Source organism: Rhyacophila brunnea, unplaced genomic scaffold (assembly GCF_057557595.1).
Source record: "Rhyacophila brunnea isolate RB1 unplaced genomic scaffold, BYU_Rbru_1.0 scaffold_2, whole genome shotgun sequence".
Taxonomy (NCBI): domain Eukaryota; kingdom Metazoa; phylum Arthropoda; class Insecta; order Trichoptera; family Rhyacophilidae; genus Rhyacophila; species Rhyacophila brunnea.
The window spans coordinates 1,080,882-1,106,594 of NW_028232859.1; the positions used below are offsets into that span (position 1 = coordinate 1,080,882).

The 25,713-nt window shown below is 33.3% G+C and overlaps 1 protein-coding gene across 2 annotated transcripts; it reads left to right on the forward strand.

Annotated features, from left to right (window-relative positions):
* Positions 1–154: 154 nt before the first annotated feature.
* On the forward strand, positions 155–25,477 carry csul (protein arginine N-methyltransferase 5). 2 transcript variants are annotated; one of them, XM_085946839.1, is made up of 8 exons: positions 155–665; positions 8,594–8,905; positions 10,905–11,084; positions 13,688–14,198; positions 16,981–17,131; positions 17,235–17,476; positions 21,274–21,486; positions 23,755–25,477. In XM_085946839.1, the coding sequence occupies exons 1-8, from the start codon at positions 262–264 to the stop codon at positions 23,905–23,907; spliced, it is 2,166 nt and encodes a 721-aa protein (XP_085802965.1). In that variant the 5' UTR covers positions 155–261; the 3' UTR covers positions 23,908–25,477. The 2 variants fall into 2 exon arrangements, with proteins under 2 accessions (XP_085802965.1, XP_085802966.1); XM_085946840.1 differs by having other exon boundaries at positions 13,703–14,198.
* Positions 25,478–25,713: the final 236 nt, after the last annotated feature.

Genomic DNA, 25,713 nt, shown 5'->3' on the forward strand with positions numbered 1-25,713 from the left:
TATTTTTATAGTGAGTATAAATCAAAGAGTTGGATTAATTAAAAAAATATTTTACCTTGTATCACAAATAAAACAGTATCCCCAAAATTGGAAACTGTACTTTATTATTAAGTTTATAAATTGCAACATTCTATGGCATTTGGCAATGGCAACATTCATCCGTCAAATGCTAATGGCGCGCACGTGCGATCGTTGAAAGAGCATTTTGATACATTTGTAATTAAATTTAGTATCCTTTAATACCGAAAAACTGATATAAAAATGCCGCCCCAACAATTCTCGTGCGGAATCGACTTCATTAATGTCCGTGACTTGTCAGCCAGTTTAACGGCGGCGACAGAAACGAGTTACAACTTTGCTTGTTTTCCGATTGTGCATCCTCGATACCGGCGAGATTATGTGGTCGGAAAGCCGACGAAATGCGCCTTCACCAGAACGGACATGCTGCTGCAGCCGGCCGACTGGAACGTCAGGGTAGTCGGCAAGTTATCGCCCTATTTAGACGTGGATTGCAAGGTACCCGGTATTCGGCAGCATCATGAGGATTTGATGGTAGAAGAGATGAACTACTGCAAAGGACTGGGATTGCCCGCTATGATGTTAAGGCTTAAAGGTCCCAACAACAATAATCTAGCGAGAATTGTGAATTCGATGTACAATACTAGGTTAGTTTGTGTAATTCAATATTAAATTTAGGCATGCCTATATAAGTATGAATTAAACTTAGTCATAGAGCGATGTAAGCCATAACTCTTTTGTAGTAATCGACTTATTCCTGATTTATCACCGACACTTTTCCGGGACGTCCTGTTCTATATGCAGTAAGTTAGGTTGATTTGGCAAGACATGATTCCGGGGTCATGACCCTTGTTGACGCAATTATTGTCTGCAATTCTGGGGTACCACATGACTTTTTGATACTAAAATTAAAACTTTTTTACTGATCTAAATTTAAAACATTTTCCTTCCTCGATCATAAGAAAGAAAATGTATATATTATGTTATATTAAGTATATTTAAGTATTAAATTCATTAACTTTTTCACTTGAAACACCTTTACATCCACAAAAATTAACAGTTTGGTGTGGTTTATGGTCTGAGGTGTAATTGGACCATTTTTCTGGCATGAATTAGATAATGTTGATCTGGATGATATGTGGCTCCAATAAGATGGTGCAACTCGTAACACAATCAACTTATTGAGAGTTAAATTTAAAATATATATCACTTATGTATTTGATAACCCTTTATATTGATTGTTCTAAAGTCTCTCGTTGCTTCCGTTGAAAAATTGTATATCTGCAAAATATGCGTTTTTGATATTTTTGTATAATGAAAACTGTAAAAATAGGCCTTTCATACATGCATGCAAAATAACACAACTGACAAAAATTGTCTTTTTGTTGAAATTATGAAAATCTGCATGTTGATGCAAATGGGATTAAGCCGCGTTGACACGGTCCAAGTACCATCCAAGTACACTTGGATCGATTGCCATCCAAGTGACAGCTTCATACTATTTATTCCTATCCAAGTGCACTCGTATGAGACATCATCATACTAATTATTCCTATCCAAGCTACTTGGACCGCGTCCTACTCATCCAAGTTAACTTGGATAGGAATAAATAGTATGAAGCTGTCACTTGGATGAGATATCTTCATACTAATTATTCCTATCCAAGCTACTTGGACCGCGTCCTACTCATCCAAGTTAACTTGGATAGGAATAAATAGTATGAAGCTGTCACTTGGATGAGATATCTTCATACTAATTATTCCTATCCAAGCTACTTGGACCGCGTCCTACTCATCCAAGTTAACTTGGATAGGAATAAATAGTATGGAGCTGTCACTTGGATGAGACATCTTCATACTAATTATCCCTATCCAAGTCTACTTGGATCGTACTTGGACCGTGTCAACGCGGCTTAAGCAACTGAGTCAAGTGCCATACAAATCTGATCTAACAGTGAACTGCGTGTTGTTCTCAGGATATTATTTTTTTGAAAGGTAAATATGAATAAATTTTCCTACTTTTATGTATTTTTATGTTCATCTATTGTTTATGAGATTGCGTTAAAACCACACTTATTTTAATAATTTTAATTATTGTTGTCAGGTATTAAAATTTGGAGTGTTGGTTTTTGTCATGGATAATTCAAACAAAAAACCTTATCTGAGGGTGGTATAGAATAGAGTTCACTATTATATAAACGGAGATGCAGAAGTGTCGTGATGATTTACCCAAGTTACCCTCACATTACTGCCGAGCAAAGCACCAGCATTTTGTACTTGGAGCCAACTTTTCAGTGTTTTACACATTTATAAAATGTCAAGAGCTAAAAATTATCGCAGTAAAGAAATCTTCATTTTATAAGGAAATCGATAACAAAAATATTGATCTTTATCAGCCGAAAAAGGATCAGTGTGATGTTTGCTGTGGGTTTAAATAAAACACCTAACCGAGGAAATATATTCACAGCACATTAAAAATAAAGAACAAGCCAGAGAAAGCAAGGGTAATGATAGAATCCGTACACAAAATTCCCAATCTGTAGGCCTCTTCACAATCGAAATGCAGGCTGTTAAATTATCGCCAAACTTGAAAGCGAGTGCGTTATATTATAAAACTAAACTATGTGCGCATAATTACACAATTTATAATATGATTGCAAAAGATTGCTTTTTTTATTCATGGAATGAATGTGAGGGAGGATTAACTGCTGACATTTTTGCTTCCATACCATTTAAGGTGAAGCCTTTTTTAAAGAGGCACCTAGCGGAAAACTACGAAGCTTGCAATTTGAGAATTTTTTTTGATAATTTACAATTTCAACTGTATTAATTAATAAATATGTATCTGAAAACATTAAAAAGAAAAATATTCTTTATTTTAAGTCAAAGTTAAACCTACAATTTAAGAAAAATGTTATAAAATGTGAATTTGGTGCAGGTTCCGACGTTATTATTACATATTATTTTATAGTCATATTTATTATTAAATTTGGTTTATTAAGTTTTCCATTTTTTGTTGTCGAGATTTTTGACTAATTCATAGTTTTTATATTTTTTATATTCATTTTAAAAAACATCGATTTTTACAAAAATATATATATTTTTTTTCCGACCATGTCCGATCCTAGTAGGATCATATGGACCTCCACAGAGTAGAGGTTTGTATTAACAGATTTTATTTTTTATGAGAAATGGATGTCAGCCACTTGCTCTTAAATATAAATGTGTATAACGTCGTGGTAAATGCAATAGGTCGTATGTCAAAAAAATTTCAATTTTGTTTTATTGCACCATAGTGACCAGCCCAGTCATCTACACCATCTCCAATAGGTCTTATGTCGTTAGACCAATAAGAAGTCGACTATCCCAACACTTGCAAAAAGACGAACCGACACGTCATTGATATTGGTCACGCCAAACAGTCGTATGTCAGAGCTCATCATAATGATAGTAATGTTTTTGTTTATTTTTATTCCTCGTTCTTGACTTTATACTAAAGAATTCGTCAAATAATACGATGTAAGTAATTTACCAATCACTGTTTTTTAAAATCTACTTTATAATTACATTATTGTTGTCAGATTTAGTAAAATTTTCAAGATTCTTTCTACAGATAATCTAACATTACTTTTTGTCTCAAACTAAAGAAAAATTCTCCGACGTATATATGGACCGATCAGGGACAGCACCAATTGGAGAAGAAGATATATTGCTGAGCTCTAGGGGCTATACGAAGATTGCAGCGCAGTTCAATCAATTAAGATTGGGGGACTGCGATGGCTAGGTCATGTGCACCGTATGAATGTACGTACGTATGATGTCCGGCAATCCAATCGGGCGTAGAAGAAGAGGCAGGCCAAAGATTCGCTGGTTGGATGGAGCTGCCAATGACTGCCGTGTTCTAGGGGTACCAAATTGGAAAGCGGCCACACTGGATAGGGACAGGTGGAGGGAGCTGTTGGAGGAGGCCAAGACCCACACCGGGTTGTCGTGCCCCTGATGATGATGACTTTTTGTCTCATTTATTTATTGTCAAAGTAATTATTTGTTCACCAATCACGATTGACAGTTTTAATAAGACACTGTTTATTTAGTTAAAAATTATTTAGTAAAAAGCTATTAAAATGATTAATGGAAGGTGTGGGCGGTACTTGGTATCTTTAGCAGTCAGCAACATTACTTCACCGGATACTAATGGTAAGAATAAATAAGATTATGTCGCCACAAATGTGGAGTGGAGATGATATTTTGCTGAGATGCATTAACGATTATCAAATTTAAAAATGATTATTTTCTTCAGGACCTCAAATAACCTGTGAAGTCGTAAGAACCACTGACTATATGGCGTTACAAGTTGAACCTGGGAATGCAGCGGAACTCGAAATCTTAGTCTTAGAGCATCCATTTGAAATCACTTTTCAAAATATTGGTTCAGAAATAGAACTCGATTTCGCTGAGGTTAATAATACTTTGACTATCAAAACTCCAATTTTAGAACAAGCAGAATCATTGCTGAGGCAACCTTCGGACATAAAGATAGCAGAGAACATTGTATCAACACAATCATCCTTGAGATAAAATATAGATTGTGATATGACGATGACTGAACATCTAAGTGGCCCTGAACATTTACTATCTGATATCAGTAGTGACTCTGAAGCTCTGTATCAACCTGAATCAAATCAATCAAGCTCATCAGAAGACTTAGAGGAGTTTGCTATGCAGTCTGACACCCATGGTGACGAACCTACTGAGCAAGTCAATCAAAGAAAACGAAAAGGGCAAAGCAATAATTGTAAAGAGTGGAAGAGGCAAAAAAAACTCTCAACTGCTTAGACTATAGATACATCTCAACTGCTCAACTCAACTCAATCAGCTCAACTGCGATTGCTAGGCAAGTCTTATGCGGGTTTTGAGAAGCATGAAGAGTCCGGCAAGGGCGGCAAGTATAGACAGACGTCTAAAAAAGATTCTATGACCATAGGTCCACGTTGTGGTGGGCATAGTGACATGCTCAAAAGGGTGGGCCAAAAATAGCCTTTAAGTGCGATACAATCAGTGATGAACAACGCAGCTTGCTATTCACAAATTTTTGGAAGAAAACAAAATAATACTACCTACCGTTTAAATAAAAAAATTACTTTTCTAAAAAAAAGTATTCTTTTAAAACTGTTCTTTTTTCTTTTAAGTAGGTATTTACCTGCTCTGTTTTATGCAAATACATAATTAAACTATGATATTTTTAAATAAATCTTTTTAAAAATTATTGTGTGTTATTTTGAATATTAACTTTTAATCTTTTCTTTTAAACATTGAAATCGTTTTTATACAAGTGCCTAATTAAACAGAGATTTATAATAAAAAAAAACTTTTTCATTAGTTTAAGCTTACTTTTTAAACGTTTATGTACAAGTGTATAATAATATGTCTATATTAATATAATATTATATTTTGTTTCATTATAAATACCTAATTTTAGTGTTTTCAATTTAAGTATGTTTGCATAAAAATTGGACTTATGTCAACAAAAGTGGCCAACATTGACGATCAAATAGTTGTATGTCAACCTAACTTTCTTATTATTCATCTTACATCAAAATGATGATAACAGTCTTAACAGGGAACAAATTCTACTAAGTAAATAAATTTGTGAAAAAAATCGGTGCATTGGGGTTAAGATGGGATAGTTTTTTGTCTCTCCTGAAAAGTTTGGTATCTTTGACATACGACCTATTGCATTTACCACGACGATAAGTAACTTGAAATTCTTTTTATTTATATCAAATCATGCTCAATATTGGGACCACTGGCGGCTCCCTCTATAGGTCATTCGGTCATTGACCTGCCAAAATAAATACCTAAAAGTGCGGCCACACCGGCAACAAGTCGCGCGACAACTCGTTAAATTTTACGATAATTATCATAATTGCTTAAGAAATTTTACGATAATTATCATGCTTATCTTAAAATTTAACGAGTTGTCGCGCGACTTGTTTTCGGTGTGGACCCGGCATTACAATCGACATAATAATATTAATAATATGTGCAATGTCATATATAATAATATTAATAATAATCGGTGGATTTGAAATTATAGGGCGCGCGATATTGTGTCAACCCAGTCTATTGGGCTTTTTTTGTTTGGGCGATAATTCCCCGAACAAAAATATTGTGTTCGCCGGCAGTCTGAAAATTGACCCAAATTGAATATTTTTATAAAATTTTCTCTCTCGTTTCTCATACATAAGACAGAGATCGATATAACACAAAATACGAGATCGAAGCTTGTAACGGTGCGTGAATTACTGCAGTATCGGCAATGCCCGAGTGTGAGACAAAAGATTTTTTCACCTAATTAAATGAAACAGAATGATAATACTGACTAGATAATTGGTCTCAAGACGCAACTGTGTATGCGGTTCGGATTCGTTGACAGGTTTTGACGAATGCCTTTGGTTATTTTAATAATATATAAGGAGTTTTTGGTGATTTATAACATTTTTGTGAAGCAGTTAGTACGCACGCAGTAGCAATTGAAGTCTGTGATACAATTATAATGGAAATGGAAGCACGATTTGCATCCAACGATCATCTCATTATATCCGATTTGTTCAATAAAGAAAATTACACTGATTTTAAAAATAATTTTCCCACACGTCAAGTAAATTTGGTAAAACTGTTAGAAGAAATAAACATAATCAAGTTAAAAAATGAATTATTGGTGTTTTATCAACGAGATGATTTGCATGGCGCTATTAGTGCAGTTTCTCTTCTACATTTTTTACTCAGCAATAATTTCAACGAAACATTTTCCGAGTCGATCAAAGTTCTCCAATTTATTTGCGTCATACCAATGACAACAGTTGAAAGTGAAAGATGTTTTTCCACTCTCAAAAGAATAAAAACCTTTCTACGCAATAGGGCCAGGATAGACTGACCGCTCTTGCAATGCTCAGTATTGAAAAAAAATATGTGGGAAAAATAGACAATTTTTATAATCGTGTGATTGATGATTTTTCAAAAAGCAAAGAATGAAAAGTGGACCTGATTTACAAAAAATTATAACGCGTTGTGTGCAATTTCGGTTAACGATGGGTTGGCGTTATGAAAAACGGACATTTTTTGAAGGGTTAGTAGGTACCGACCTATAACAATTTCTAGCACTTATTCTATAATGTATAAAAAGTCAATTTGCAATACGTCTTTTCAGTATACAACGAAAAGGCAAATTAAAATAATATATTCAAAATTGACCTGCTAGGTTTTTCCGGATTAAGCCGCCAATGATTGGGACTATACCTAAATATGATTTGATATAAATAAAAAGGATTTCAAGTTATACACATTTATATTTTTATAAAACTCTCGACAACAAAAAATGGAAAACTTAATAAACTAAATTTAATAATAAATATGACTAAAATAATATGTAATAATAATGTCTGAACCTGCACCAAATTCATATTTTATAACATTTTTCCTAAATTATAGGTTTATCTTTGACTTTAAATAAAAAATATATTTTTTTAATGTTTCCAGATACATATTTATTAATTATTTATTAATATTATTATTTATTAATAATGTCTCAAATTGCAAGCTTCGTATTTTTCCGCTAAGTGCCTCTTTAAAAAAGGCTCAGTAAAGGCATCACCTTAAGTTCATAACAAATTATTTAGAAGAATATACAATATATAGACACCAAGACCATTATATTATTATATACAGATTAGCGTGGTTACCAAAATAAAAATGTCACAATTGCAAATGCACTTGCAAAATTAAATCAGATACATTCAATAGAAATACTACATAACTATTAACGCAGATGGAAGTAGACCATTGCCTGGAAAAGGAAGTTTTAAGGAGAAACTCATTCAAAACCTTTTGTTCTCAACTATTTGACATTTGATTATTTCCTTGATTTTGATATGATTGATTTATATAAATCAATCAGACCTAGGCAATGAAGAGGAGATCCAACAGTTGCAAACAAAAATTTTTATAAGATAAATTACAGTTAGCAATGATTGGCAATGAATTTCTAATAAATCAGTGGAAACATGTTATGATGTGCCAAGCCAGTTGTACAAAATAAAAATTAAACCAAAGAAGTTTAAACACCTGCAAGAATTTAAGTCAGTTATTTACTTTTTTTGTATACCTATAAGTTCAATATTTCTATATGTCATATAAATTAATATAAAAAATGTTCAATAACAGTCAGTTCTCAATGGTTTATTGTTAGATAGCGAGATGTATTCTCACTAATTTTGTTTATTTAGAAATTGTTTATAAAAGTTGCTGCAAAACTGAACATCAGCAGAAAAAATGTATAACTGACATATATATGCAAGGAAAAACAAATTTGTTTCTTCCCAAATGATAAAAACTGAAAAAATATTATGTAATGATATTTATTTTTGTTTTATTTCAATAAAAAAAAATTAAAACTTTTTATGTTTCCCTGAAAACTTGAGATTTTGAGGTATACAATTTTGCAATGAAACAAGGTTATCATGTTTCAACTGTAATTCGCAATATACCTAATAATAGTCTACGCTTTACTTTTGTAGCCCTACCAGTATAAATGTGTGGATTCAAGTTCCGATGGAAGATCCTGCAGTAGTAGCTCGACAGCGCCTTCAATCGGCAAATGAGAAAGTGGCAATCTTAACGCCGGACACAAGAAATACTTCGTCTTTATATGAAGGGACCTGGCAATGGTGGAGCGATTTTCACAAGCTCACAGAATGGGAGCGAAGAATCGGCTTAGCCCTCATTCTATGCGCTGATTTACCCGAGGAAGGAGTTCTTACCAGATGGCTGGGTGAACCCGTGCGGTGCATCCTTCTCCCCACTCATGTCTTTATTTGCAATAAAAAAGGGTGAGAATAAGTTATTAATAATCTGTAATTCTTTCTGTGCTGATCCAATCTGCCTTCTGTGATTTTGCAAAAAATCGTTGAAGGCAGTTTCATTTTCTTGTAAGTGGCGATTATTCAAATGTTCATTTCTTATTTCAGATTTTGTATGAAAATTTGTGGTCATAGTCATTTCGTACGGTTATGCTCCCATCTCTGTACACGAAGGCTTTTTTCAACAGCCTTGATACAAACGTTATTTTCTGATAGTGAACATTTTTACATAGTAATTATTGTGACCAAGTTTATTGTCAAAATTAAATTTCTAAATAACTTTCGGGATAGAAGACACCCAACCACTTACGATGTTCAATAGACCGGAAGAAAAGAGAGGATCATGAAGCCTACTCTTCGATGACGCTTTACTGATGTACCTACTGTTTAATCACAGCAAAATTATGTAACAATATGTAGGTAACTAATTTGATATTTCAAATTCCGTTAATATTGGTGACCATCTTTTGTAATTTTCAATTAAGTTATTAACAAGAAATACTCTATGGCATTAGGATCTCTTGAAATTTTAGTTTTAATATACCTACCTTGAAGTTAAAAGTCTGGGTGTTTGTGTGATTGTTTTACTACTGTAATTGATGCCTCTGTAATCTGTTGTAGTGTTGGCTGCATTATATACATTGTTTGTGATTGTTAGGAATAAAATGCTTATAACTTTTCTTACGGAGCAGTTTCATGTTTAAATAAGTTCTCTATCCTGATAGAAAGGCTTGCAGTGATATGAAAACTGCTCTTAAATCATCTTTTACTCTTAGAGTATACGTTTTATAACTTTGCACCTTTTTGCACTTTTTACTACACTGATACGCCTCTTTGCCTGATTACCTCGCATAAAATTAGATCAAATGATATTCACTTGTATTAATATAATATGTAGTAATAAATAAATGAGTAGATAATAATATATGTAAAAAAAATATTTTTAGAATAAAATATATTACATCGTTTTCATCCTACTGCCGGGGTGCATAGTTATAAAGCGTATACTCTATCACAGGGGTAGTCAATCTGGTCCCTACCGCCCACTAGTGGGCGTTCAAGCTTTCATGGTGGGCGGTAGGGGGTTTAAAAAAATTTCATTATGTTTTCATAAAATTCCCCGTGACAATTAAAATTAACAATTAAATGTAATCTCATCAGACTCCATGCTTTTATGTAGGAAAGTATAAATAAAAAGATAGATTTAACTACTGTTAGTTGTTTTATAAAGATTTATTTTGCCAAATTTAGCGATAAATTTTATAAAGTAGAGTTAATTCCCTACTTTATAAATCACCATTACTGTGGAACCGGTTAGAAAATTTTACTACTAATAAAGAAACAAAAGTGGGCGGTAGGTATAAAAAGGTTGACTACCCTTGCTCTAGCATGTAATCCTTATGCTAAGTACACATGTACATTCTTGCTCGACGGTTTTGTTTGATCGAACATGTTGACTTGGAAGCATGCTCCACGTTGCATCCACGCGCTCGAGCAGCTCGACACAAGACGCTCAGACAAAGCGTCTTGAGCCATGGAATTTCTGTCGAACATCAAGCAAGAATTACAGCCCTTGAATCTTTTTCGCATCTGGCCATTTGCTCGATATCCAAGAAAAAAGCTATTTAAAAAATATTTGACAAGTAGTGAAAATCGGTTAACCTCAAAACGAGTATTGTTTCTAACAATGCATGCGATGCGGTCACATGCCTATTATGCTCAATGTGGACATGCTAGTTTGATCCTTGCAGTTTTATTGTGGATGTCTCCCTGCATACACGCACAGCATTGCGTGCACCGTACTGCATGGACGTAGCGTTAACATTTTCTGCACATTTAGGAAAGTACAGTTAAATGAGAAATATATGACTTTATTATTTGAAGATTGAGAAATCTATAGCTGCAATAACCTACGCAGGTAATATATAAGATTAGATGTTTTTTATCATGTGTCAATTTGTCATTGCAGTTATCCAGTTCTCCCGAAGGCGCATAAGGAGTTCATTATGAGGCTCATGGACAGAGACGTCCAACTGGTGGTCACAGGAGCGTGTCGACACAATGAGATGACCCACTATCTCCAATACCTCAAGTTCCTTTGGAATAGCAGAACACCTACGCGAGATCCTATGATAGAGTTTGCCAAAGGGTTGGTTAAAATTTTATTAAAGTTAGCCCTAGTGGGGAAAATATTCTATTTAATTTTATTAATGGTGAACATCATTCATTCATCTGCACGCTTATCTACTATCTATAATACAATATAACTTTAATTTTGTATATTGTTGCTGTAGATTTGTATTTTTCCATCTTAAGATTTCTAAAATATGAACATAATAATAATACATATACACCGACGGTAGCCTATTTGGCAGAGCGGCCGCCTATGTAGCTGTGGGTCGTGGGTTCCATCCTGTGGCAGGTGAAAAATATGCATGTTGTTTTTTTTTCCATTCCGTTGTATTTAATCCAGCGTAAAGATTTAATGGGTCAAGCTAGAAGCGTTCGCGGACATGACGTCTATAGACGACATATTTTGTGAGATGTGATATGATAGAACGTCCATTGACGTCCTGTACTGTGGAACGGAATACGACACGACGTTTATAGAAGTCGTATTTTGGATTAAAACAATATGTTCCTGCTACTTGTGTCACGGTGCGAACATATTTCCATTAGATACTGTCGTATCTTAAGACTTAACTCATTTCTATATATGTGTTGACACATATCAAACGTCGTAAAGTCCACTGAATGTCAAACTGAGAAAAATGCAGTTTTATCATATCTTGTAATACAAATGGTTGTAACATGTGAGATATTGTAAGATAATTGAATCTAATACCCACATGGCTACAAGGATTTTTCTTCTTAGCTTCGGTGCTCGACCTCTTTCTGGCTTTGTCTGGATCCACAAAATCCACTTCTACATCCATTTTATGTTATAATTGTTTAGAAATTAAGGAAAATGATAGGTGCCATCGTTCACTTTTAGCTTGTGGACTTAAGGTGGTTTGAAAAAATATTGATCTTTCGAAACGTGATTTCATACGTAAACAGTGGACTTTTGGGGGTTTGCAGTATACCATAATGTGCAGATTTGCATACTCTATTAAACATATATCAAAAGTAATTTTTTTCAATATGTGGACTTTACGGCGTTTGATATCCATCAACACATATCTAAATCAAAAATTAAAAAAAATAAAAATTCTAATATGTGTCATATCACTAACATGTATTAGCTAACATGTGTCCGTGAATGCGTTAATAATACAGTAGAACCTCAATATACTGGACTAATGCGGGTAAGGGGGTGTTCGTTTTATAAAAATCCTATTTATTCGTCTTCGGATGATATATCCAGACGCACCCATTGTGGAGTGACGTTAATGTTCGATGTCGACGCGCTTGCTTTCGGTAATTTTTGAAAAAAGAATCAAGTTTTGTTTATACTTTTGAACTCTTTAAAATTACGAAAATGGGTGTAATATAGTTTAATTTCATTATATGACAAATAGTCAATAAATGTTATTAGATTATCGAGATGCGATTTTATCACAGATAACTGCACTTGGGCGTGTTATTTCTTCTTTCCAGCTATTTTCACTTCCATCCTCATTTTCCAAGATCCATAACTTCATCTGTTATTTCACTTTCAGTCATGATGTGATATCCAGGATCACCTTCACTAATCATTTAAGCTTATTGAATGGAGTAATAAAATGCGTCTATTCATTTCGAGTAAACAAATTAAAGTGCTGTGCAGCTGAGTGAATTAGTAGCCAGCGTTGCAAACGTCAGTGCTACGTTCATTCTACGAACAAGATGGCATTATGACTTGAATTCGAATGCGAGAGGTATGATGTGATTATCATGTGCAGAACATTGTTTACAAGTGGATATTTTGTTTGTTATATCCGAAGTTCTACTGTATGTGTGTGGGAAGCTCTAGCACAGGGATGGCGAACCTTTTTACGAACGCGTGCCATAATTTAAAAAAAAAAAAATTTTTCGACTTACGTGTGAAAAAAAACAGTTTTCTAAAAAAGTAGTTTTTAAGAATTACATTAAAAAAGTTGCAAAATTACAATTGAGTTCTTGATATTCTATTTTTCACCGTATTTCTAGCCTAAGGCATATCTTTTATTCTTTGAATATTTTTGTCTTGTTTTCAAACTTCTCATAGAGGGAAGCATTTGAACCACTCTTCTTTCATATTATATTCTCCATCAATGAACGGTTTTCCATTTTTAGAGATTATGTTTGAGTCAAAATAACAAACAGTTATTATATTTGAATGACTGCTGATGATTAATTTCATAAAGTTTGTCAATTGAATATTTTTATTTTTAATATTGTCCAATCCAAAGGACCGTCCTGTGCAATTTTATATTTACATTAAACGTAATGATTATCGTGCTATTTTTTAAACAGTGCCATTTGTCATTTAAGCATGAATTTCATCGTTTCCATTTGCGCATCGATTGGTAAACTTAATATGAAAAACCGAAGAAAATACGCATGGCTATGTCGTCATTTTTTTTTAATATTATACCTATATAAGTAAGTAAGTAAAAAACCTTTTTAAATAAGTATAATATATAAAATAGTAATTTCTTTTCAAAATGAAACATTCGCATGCCATGCAAAATCATCTCGCGTGCCATAGGTTCGCCATCCCTGCTCTAGCATATGTCTTTTGGCAGAACCTCCGTACCGAATGCAGACAGTAGATGACTTAATAAACAGTGATAAATATTTCAGCTGGGAAGACTACCTCCAGACCCCGTTACAACCTTTGTCTGATAACCTGGACTCGCACACCTACAACGTATTCGAAAAGGATCCCATCAAATATATCAACTATCAGAATGCCATTGTCGCCGCGTTACAGCATCGAATGAAAAACACTAACCCTTGCAAAGGAGGCATTATCAACTCGTTTACTGTGATAAATTCAAATCACAGAGCAAACGGTGATAAGACCAGAGGATCTATCGGGGAAGTGAACAACGCCGGCGATCATGCGTCAAATCTCACATCTAGCGGGATAAATTCTATCAGTATACCGGCGGAGGCCGCTAAAGAGTGGACCAAGTCTCTAGATCCTCAAGTCATATCTGGAGTGTGCCCGTCTCCTGACGATAAAGGAATGTGCACGTGTCAGTTTGTCGCCGTTGTGATGGTGGTGGGGGCCGGCAGAGGTCCTCTCGTTCGAGCCACACTCAACGCTGGCAAGATTACCGGGATCGAGTTAAAGGTAATCGGATGTTGTTTCCCCACATTAATAAACTCTACAACAGAGGTTCTCATGTGCTGCCACACCCATCATTTTCAGTATTTAATTTAATTAACTGGGCTAACGTTAAATATGCATTATTGGAAATGAGTCATGGCCAAGTACTTTAAAACCATTTTAATAATACCACGGTTGAAAAATTTTGTTCAAAGTTATACGTTGACCGAGAATTAAGTCAATTCGAAGAATTGGCAACAATTGCTTTGTTATTATCGTTTTTCCTACTACTGTATACTGTAAAAGATCATTCAATGTAATGCACTTCATAAAAAACATATATCAAAGCCAGTTGACAAATGTAAACTTAGAAGCAGCCATTTGGCTCGCATTGGAAAAAAAGAGTATTGAGGAATTTCCATTTGCATACTAAAATGTTCAAATGTTTAATTGATCCATTTTTTCAATAGTTTGGTGTGGCCACCAGACGTTTCCATAGAACTGTCAGTGTCAATTGTGCGGCCACAGCTAAATTTCACATGAGAACCACTGCTCTACAATATGTATGTAGTTCGGTTCTTCAAAGATACATTGTTCTTGCACCGATCAGTGTAATTCTATTCTGATGTAAAAATACATTAGCTCATGTCATGAGTATTTTCAGACCATTTGTCAGATGTCAGGTGTATGTATTTTGAATAAAAATTTTCATATTCAGTTTAATTGAGATATTCGATATTATAAGGTAAACAGATTCTTGCCATCAAAATGTTTGTTTTTGCAAATGTGTCTTATTCCGATTCATAGAAATATAAATTTGGCTTTGCCTAGGGACTCCGCGAGTCGCCTAGTCAAATATGAAAAAATGGTTGAAATAAATATTTGTTAAATCATACATATACAAAGAAATTGTTGGCAAATTGCAATCAACATAAATATTTTTTTGATTTTACAAGGCATTCTTACAATATCGCAACAATTGTTACGAAGCCTGACTCATGTTTTTCAAAGGACAGATCTTTACCATTGAAATCATTGTATGTATTTCAATACGGACGGGACTGGAAAGTAAAAAAAAATGTTTAAAAAGCATGTTGCTCTGTTACCCAGTGTGCGACAGGTAGTCTGCAACACTGATTTTTTTATTTACTTAGAACTAAAGAAAACAATTTTTGCCAATATGTTTATTATATTTTTCGACTGTTATCGGAGCTAAACATTTTTCTATAATACACATGAGATATGAAAGGTTATTAGTTTGTTATTGTTTGGTGATATAATTTTTCATTAAAATATTTTTAATTGCTCGTTGTATATTATAATATAATGTAGAGGTGGCAAATTCGAGTTAGAAATTTATAAATTTCGATTTTTAATATTTACCGTGATTTTCGGTTTCGGATTCAGCTGTACGTTCTGTGCGTTAGAAATTTTATAATATTTTCCAACTGTTTTAAAAATATTTTGTAATAATTGCACAACAATGAGTAAACAGAAAACAAGTTTTGATGTGATTTTGTCTTCTATGAATCCCAATTCTACTCTAGAGAGCTCAAATGAATATTATCAAACAATGGAAGAATCAAGCCGTGTGTGAAAAAGAGTTGCCAATAAGACTAGAATTATTATAAATGTGTCTAAATGATTTAAATTATGTATATGGAATACAAATTCCTTTTGTTACAATCGATGAAATTCAAGGAGCCCAATGTGTAATTTGTGGTGAAGTTTTGGCGAATGATACATGCAAAATTAATTCGTCATTTGAAAGCAAAGCATCCAACCATTTAAGACAAACCGATTGATTATTTTGAAAGACAATTAACAGCATTAAATGCACAAAAAAGTATTGCAAACTCCACTTGAATCTAATTCCTCAATTGTGAAATCATCATTTTTTCTATCAATGCATGCATATAGCAAAGACTAAGAATGTCTTTACAATTAATTGCAGAAGATTTAATTACACCTTGTATTGTGGATGTGGCACTGTGCTTTTTGGACAATCATGCGCAAATAATTTACATTTCTTTATTATATTATATTAATAAATTTTAAGTATGTTTTATATTTTATATGTTTACATCCCTTTTTTTTAAATTTAAATTTGAGGAAAACGGTTAAATTCACCAGTTTTAACAACACATTTTCATCACGGGGGTCTGCGAAACTTCATACACATTATAAGGGGTCCATAATACCAAAAAGGTTGCGGAACACTGGTATAGGCTATTAAATATTCGGATGAAATAAATTATTATATGATTGTAAATCTTCAAATTTCTTCACATCCATCGAGAGGAAGTTATTTAACTTTTTCTCCAAGGTAATTGGCATATTTGAGTATGTTTTTGACCTAATAACATCTAGTTCTCGGTGATTCGTTCGGTTGGTTTTGCCTTTTCTATCCGTGCATGATCCGAATCACATTCCATGCTTGCGTGCCCAAGCTCAAGAAACTTGTGGCATTTGGTTTGTAATGCACTGACATAATATATGTGTACTTTTGCCACATTGAAGATACATTCACGTATTTATAAACTTTTGTGGAAGAAAACCTTAAAATAGGAAGAAATGCAGATGGGCCCTTCTGCCACCTGACTACCGATGTATACCATCCACAGGTGTATACAATATAGCTAACGGGAGCCTGACATGACATATATGAAGACACAAAAAGAGGAGCAGGCAGCGGCAGGTATTCTCCATTTAAAGAGTGGACATGTCAAAGCTTTCAAAGATAAAGCTAACTTTACCACTATGGTAATTAGAATTCGCCTTGAAATAATACTTCTCATTTTGACAGGTGTATGCTGTTGAAAAAAATCCCACAGCTTTGATGGCTCTTTACGCTCAAAAGGAGGAAATATGGCAAGACAGCGTTACTGTGGTGGCCAGTGATATGAGAGACTTTAAACCTGATCAACTCGCCGATATCATCGTTTCAGAAATGCTAGGTAAAAATATATAATTACCATTATCTGTTTCTGTCACGTAATTATTACATAGTATTTGTGATAAAGTGAGGCATGCGCAATAACAATAACAATGCCTTTCCAGGTTCTTTTGGTGACAACGAGCTGTCTCCGGAATGTTTAGACGGTGCTTGGCATCTGCTGAAGCCCGACGGTATAAGCATTCCCGAGAGTTACACGTCTCACGTGTGCCCTGTCATGTCTGCCAGGCTGTGGAGCCACGTGAGAGCGGGAGAAAAAGAGGACAAGCAGAAACCGCCGGGACATTGTTTCGAGACACTCTGGGTTGTTTATCTCCAGAATAAATATGACATTGCACCGCCGAAGGTAATTATTTTTTATTATCTTATGCGAACTGTCATAAGTTAATATTATTACAGATGCCAAACAGCAGGTGTATCTGATAGGATATGTGTATCCTCCATGTGGAAGCTTCATACATTTTTCACTCCAATAGCATATGTCAAATCTGGGAATTTTTTTGGCTGAGAACCAATCTAAATATGAAAACTGGCTGCCAAATAAAATATGATTTTTCAGCAGATGCAATTTGTTATAAACAAATTATTTTAGTTTATATTAATAATTATACATACAATATAAATGAACTTTTTATGTTGAATTGATTTTGTATCCATACAATGCAATCATAAATTCTGTTATCTTTTAACATTTTATTTCATAGATAGATAAAAATATGGCTTGCGGGCCGCATAGACACACATAAAATAATAAGTAAATTACCATGTTTGCTTCAACACATTATTTCAAATTCAGATTACATTGAAAATTCATTCTTTACGCTCTACTGAAAACTTAGCAGTACCTACTAATTAGTTTGGTTTTATCTTTCAACAATTAAGGCTTATGGGTTCATTTGCAAGAATCAAATTTGACGTAAGTGACAAGCATTGGAACAAAATAAACATGTTATTGTATAGGTATATAGAAGTATTATATTATAACATTTTAATGTACACGTGCAATATGCTGCTGTCTGCTGTCTGCCGCCTAAGCGAAGTTTGAGCGAAATCAGGGGTTTCGAAAGTATTATTTAATAACTAATATTTTTTTCCTAACAAATTATATAAATTTTTGTAGGTAGTAGGTAGAATAAATTATAAGAATAAAAATAGTAGACCTCCAAATAAGAACGTCATATTATTGATATGCTGAATTTGTGAAGTGATACATTTTCTTGAACCTATCATATTGTACGATCAAATTCAGTGCAAATATTTTTCAAAAAAAAATCTAATACTTATGTAGGTTTCTGAGGTATTTGAAATATATATACTTATGTATTATATAATTTTCCTACGGCAAATTCGGTGTGTATGAATACAAAAAAAAACGAAAGTGTGAACAAATATAATTTTAATAATTTTCATAAGCTCATTACAAATTATACGTTTAACCCTTTTTGCTTCGCTTTAGGTTCATCCGTACTGAGAGTAAAAGATAAGTCACACATATTACACTTAATAACAAATTCAGATACAGATCCTCTTCTAACTTCGGAAAATATAAATAAATTTGCCATAGTCATGAAAAAAAAATTGAATGACTTGATATTTCAATGAGGCGATTAAAAAATAAATTAAAATTTTCAATGCGGCGTCCATCCAAATCTTGAAGCGGTTTCCCAATAGACGCACATTTCGGAAATAAATGAAAGTATAAAATTAATAAAACAATATATAACACTAGCTGAAGTACCCGGCTTCGCACAGGGTCGCTTCGTGGATACATTTATCTAAAATATCTGCAATACAATATGCCAATATGAAAATAATTCTAATAGGAGTAAAGGTCAAACAAAAAACACTAAATTAAAATCGAATCCACAATATACAAACGTGATAAATAGTATTAATATGTAATTAATATGTATGTAACGAAGAAGAAGAGGCGGGTTCAATCTGAAATTCGAGACCTCCACCACGCACTCCGGCTCGTCAGCCGCCGTCTACCCTCCAAATGTTGTCGAAATCCGACTGCGCCTGTGGATTTTTATAAACAAAAACCGACACAACTGTACAAACATACAAACATCCAAATATATTTTCGAAATTATAGTAAGTATAGATAATAAATAAAAACGGGAAGTGAAATATGTGTTATTTATATCATTGAAACAATACACGTATTAAAAATTAAATCAATCCAAAAATTGTTTATAGGTATCCAAATTAAGAAACTATTTAATGTGTATGATTATAATTATTGATAACACCTGGCCGGCCTATAATAATGAATATGGGCCGATAATAATAGAATTCATTATGTCAACATTGGACGAGGGTTGTCCACTGATTTTTTTTAAATGTTTGATTTCTAACACTTAAATAATATAAAATAATAATGCGTTTGCGGCTAGATAACTAACTCATTGGCACCGGGGAAGTGGAATGCGCATTATGCGCAATTAATTTTTAAATGGCAAATATCACGTTAATTATTACATTATTTAAAATGCCCCGGTGGCAACAAACTATGTTACATTAAATACCATTATCTCCTCAGCGGAGCATATGGAGGCTTATACTATCAGACTTTTTATGAGGAATGGTAGTTAATCTGGATAAAACACGCATTGCAAAAACATGTAATTTTGCCAGACGTGGGATTCGAACCCACACCCACTGCGCTATGCCAACTACTCCATTGTAGGATAGTAAAAAATAATATTCTTTTCGACCGTATCCGATCCTAATATGATCATATGGGCCTCCACAGAGTGGAGGTTTGTATTGACAGATTTTTGTTTTTACGATAAATGTATGTCAGCCACTTGCTCAACCTATTAGATCCATACTTGTGACTCATACACAAATTGAAAAACAATATGTGTACTTGTTAGACCCAGGATTCGAACCTGGGACCCACGACGCAATAAGCCAACGCTTACGCGCGTGGCTATCATGGGTGTGTTATAAAAATAATAATTATCATAAAATAAATTGCTAAGGAAAGGCATGATTATCTGAAGATACAAAATAATATTGTACCGTTGGGCAATCATTTGAGATGTTTTTCCACTTCGACGGCGACCAGCGCATGGTTTGGCTAATGTACCGCTCATGATTTTCCCGTGTATAATACGAAGCCACCTTCAAAGAATGTTTAGTAAATTATCTTTTGAATTAACGTGCACAAAAATCTAATAAACATATTTTTGATTTCAAGAAATTCACGCAAGCTACCTTATAAAATATGTGGCAACCCTGTGACTGGCTTAAGTTTTGTTTAACACTGTTGTTATGTAAATATTACGTCTGTCAAAATAATATTCCGCGATGAACTAAATTCTGGAAGAAAAAAAACACGTCCTCACTGCGTCCCAGTTGGTCGCCGACTAACTATATTAATATCGAAAGAATGAAAAAACTGTATGGATCAATCAATCAAATTGCCTTTTTTTAATAATTTTGCAAAATAATTATATTTCTAAAACGTCTGAAAACAGGATAAATACATGAAAATGTACGACGTGTTTTAGTAATACAGCGTCACTAATTATACCAAATGTATGGGGTTTTATTTATTTTTTCATTGTTAATTATTATTTATAGTATTACGTGAATGTTGTATTATAATAAAAAAAATATTTTTATTGTGCAGTATATATTATTTTGTGAGAAAAAATCATTCAAAATTGGCTGATGTATACTCAAACTAAAATGGCTTTAAAATCTTTATTTTTCCGAAATTAAAAAAAGTACGTGGGTTAATCAATGAAATGTATTGTTTTACCCATTTCTTTGATACAATATATACCTGCAAAACTATTATTAAGTTCAACATTCATTGTGGCGTGACAGTCGTTTTGACCAATTTCGAAAACAGGACTGACTAATTGTCATTTATTTTAAAAAGTAAAGCGATTCGAAAAATTTTAATGACACAGAACGTTTTAGTTGAATACTATTTATTAGATTTTAAATAAATAAAGAGTTTATTGTGTATCAATTCGTTTTAAACATGCTTATCATTTCCGCGATTCCGAGAAGACAGGAAAAAACGGGTCCAATGGCCTTAATACTAAATGTTTAAATAATAAATACTTTTCGTATACCCATACGAGTGAATAGATCAATAATAATTTTTCAACACTTTCACAGCCTCTATTCACTTTCGAGCATCCTAGTCCCCCTGGTCCAGTGGACAGGCGTCGGTTTGAGTCCCTCCAGTTCCCCGTGGAGCGAGGTGCCACCCTTCACGGGTTCAGCGGTTACTTCACCTGCAATTTGTTTGGAGAACACACCGTCAGCATACACCCCGATAGCCACTCAGAAGGAATGATATCTTGGTTCCCCGTCTTCGTTCCTATTAAGGTAGGTCCATAATAAAATTTAATGTATTGTAAAATTAAGCTTGATTGATAAATTGAGATAGCATTAATTTACTTGGTTGAATGCCATTTTACTTTAACCCATTGTGATAGACTTTATTTTTGTATACTAAATTGACTTTCAACAATCAAATATTAATAACTCAAATCAAAAAGTATGTGTTTAAATAAGTTGGTTTTTTGAACATAAATATGATAAGGATGCTTTTATATGATTTAAAAGAAAACAGAAATATTTAAAGCGAGATAGGGAGGTTCAAAGTTCAAGGAATAAAATCTTTCATCAGTTTTTCTTCAGAATTTTAAGTTTAGTGGTAAATTTAAAACCAATTACGTTAAAGATTTGAAAAACTGCATAAAATATCTGAAAATTATTGACAAATGCCGTTCTTTTTGCAGTTCTAGCAAGTAGTGTAATCTTGTGAACTTATTCAGAAGTTATGATTTATTTGTCCAATACTTCAAAATATAAATGACAATTTTTAATAAATCTGTTCCCTGTATTATTATATCCTGTATGTCAAATCGCTTGCAAGAGAAGGTCATTCGTAACGCCGATAAAAATAAAAAATATTTTTTTTTCAATTTTTAAGTGTAGACCATCAGTAGACGAAGATCATCATCTGTTTATTATGTATATATACAATTTTTTACAAAACCGACATTTTGGCAATTATGCAGCTGCTAGATTTACCGTAGGTTAGCACCATTTACTATAAAACCACTTAAATGATTAAAATTGGGAAAAGACAAGGTATGCAACGGATTATACATAAAATGCATTTATTCAATGGCGCTTTGGAAATAATTTGTAACTGCAAACTATGTATACAGTGAAACCCTGATTCTACGTTTTTCAAGGAACCCTAAAAAACATGATAAATGCGGGATATATAAAAAAATTTAAAAAAACTTATTTATTTATTAGACCTTTGTCTAATCTCTACCTACCTACATACATTACACATTCATTTTTTAAAAAAGTCTTTAACCTGGCCAAAGCTGAACTTACGTCATACATCGAAACCGCGCGGTGTTATTTATGTATCCGAATGTGTTTTTTGCCGAATTGGAATGAATAGGCTAGTTAAAAATATAAACTCTGGATTTAATAGAGGTCAGACTCATAAAGATTCCTGAAAACATTAAAATACGCAGTTATAATATATCAAGTTCTGTCATAATATCCTTAAGGAATATGTGTATATACTCACTGCGCCGAAAAGGCGCCTGCAGATTGTCATATCCATCAAGATATATCATGCAATTATTATTAACACTTCCAGGTTTACGATAAGAAAAAAAAAGACACAAAGCGACGCGACTGAAAGGTCTGTATGTATCCTAAACAATTCTACGACAGCGAAATAAAAAATATTCAACAAAAACGGTCAGTCGGGATAATTTATTTGTGACGGGACCATAATATTCAGACGATAGATCGAGGAAAACATTAAATCCGGGAACAGTTAATGCGGAATTATTTAACATTGTTCTTATGGATGTTTGGCGGGACTTTCAAAAATGAACGATCCGTGCGGGAAAACGATTTATGCGAGAACGGTAAATCGAGGTTCCACTGTAATTGAAACTATGTTGTATACAACTATCTTTTTGATCCATATTCAAAGGAAAACCTGATAAGGATTAAATTATCCATCCCTTTTTATACGAGAGTGTATTCAAGAATACTGAAAAAAGGCTACCATTGGCCAAATAAATAAATATTATTAATTTGATGCTAATAGAATACATATTCAAATAGCTAAATTTCCGTTTTTTATCTCTACAGAATTATTAAACTCATTATTTCGTTGTACCTAGTCACCCAATCATTTTGAACAGATTGATTTAGACAACATATACCTAAACCTAAGCTTGCCAGCGACACTGAGTTGAGTCCCGTTTAATTGAGGCTTTCCAGCGATTAGGAATGCAGAAATTATATAATTTGATTTTTTTTTTACGGTGTATTGAAAATCTGTGCTATTAAAAATCCATCAACATAATAGAGATACGACAATTTCAATATAAAATGTTATATTTTTTCTGAAAGGTCATAGTTCTATTTATCGCAGTTCTGTTTTGTCACTGTTCTGTTTTGTCATGGAACCCTTTGTAACACATATTTTTAAGTGCATTCCATTATGGAAACATGGATGATGTATTTTTTTGTGTGCAGTGAACGATATGAATATTGCAGTAATTTAATATTGTCACTAGTAAAATTGTTGCATTTCTCATATTACAGTCACCGATTTCTCTAAAAGCCGGCGAAATGATCGAAGCAAACTTCTGGCGCTGTGTAGGACCGAGGAAAGTGTGGTATGAGTGGAACATCACGTCTCCTGAGGTTCAAGCGGTGCACAATTCAGGCGGAAAGTCTTCTGACATGATTCTATAAATAATTATTGTGATAATCCTAATCATCCCATGGCATACTATTTTTGTGCACATTAAAGAGAGGGTCATCGCCTTTGTTCTCTCTGGCGTCAATGTAGAAGTCATATTGAAAGTTCATTTTCCATGATATTTTTCTTATCCGGTCAGCCGTGGAACTGTTTCAGGATTTCTTTACATAATATATTTATAGGACCACCAAACTGTGATGGTTAAAAATTAAACTAATTTTATTATTAATTAATGGCTATCTTTAAATAGGTAGGTACTTATAATTTAGATTAATGATATTTCTCAATCTTAATGAACCATTTCTATGAATTCTCTACTACATAATATATTATAAAACATGTTCTGCCACAATTGCTTCGTCTTCAGGTCAGCCGCTTGAATAAATATTTTTCTTACTATTATTGTTTACTGTCCAATTTTGATTTAAAATCAATGACATTAATATGAACAAAGTATCTGGAAAAAAAAATGACATTCACTTTTTTGTCGGGTCTGCCGAATGGCATAATTCATATTTTAATATCAATATCGTTCGCTCAAATGAACATTCTGCTTCAAGGCGACCTGGCAATACTCATGCATCTCCCCATACAAAATCTCAGCCTACGTTGCTCATCTTGTTGACATCGTTTGTTTGTAAAATACTTTTTGTCACGAAATCGATAAAATTTAAGTATATATTCATTCATTCATTTACTTTTTATGAATAGTACTATTTACTTTCTGTTGTTGTCTCTGTTTGCTTCCTCTCTGAATTATTAAAACATGCACCTATAATGTTGACCTATAATTAATTTTTTTATAACTTCTTGATTTTATGGTCATTTCTTGTGATTCTATAATATTTAAATGAATAGTAATAGAATTGTAAACATTTTCAATGGATCAATTTTCAGTTACAAAATATTCTTATTAAAAGCCGCTTCAAATATACCAAATTATTATATTGCAATTCAATAACCATCATATTTTATTCTTTAATTTCAGACATCTTAAGCAAAGCACTATGATCAAAACGTGAAAACCTAATTGAAGACCTGAGAATGAGAACTGGACAAAGATCAAATAATAGTGAATTTTACAGGAGAGCCTATAAACTGATTTTAAAAATGTGTGTGATTCTATCATTCAAAAAGTGAATGTAACATGATAGTTAAAGTGGTTTTGAACAGGGTTTTTTTTAAATATGAAATTATCGAAAAACCAAAGAGATTGGACTGCGAAAAACCGTTTTTAGACTTTTTGGTTTTTGTCCTGTTCTCATTCTCATGTCTTCAATTACATATTACAATACAACAATACCTTTGTTATCAATTCCATGATTTGATAATATTTTTCCTGATAAACCGATACGGGTTTCGTTGTTATAACATTTTCAAGGATCAACTTTCCGTTGAAAATGTTGTAATAATGAAACTGGTATCGCCTGTTTGAAAATAAATGTGGGAAGGTACATACCTACGTCAAACATACAATAATAACATAATTTGTGTTAATAACATATGTAATAACGTATTTTTATATGAAATTTGTTTTTATCTCGAATAAATGGCGTTCAATGAAAATTTAATTGTGTTTGACTATTTTTTTTTGTTATATTTATCCTGCTTGGTGCGTTCTCTTATCTCCTCGTTGCTCCTAAAGTCATACCACCGCACACCCAGTATTCGTCGCAAACATCTGTTTTCGAAGCTCAGTATACGGTTGCTCTGAGCCTTCGTAAGGTGCCATGATTCGCTACCGTAAAGCAGCACCGTCAGAATGCAAGCGTCGAATAGGCGACATTTCGCATCAAGTT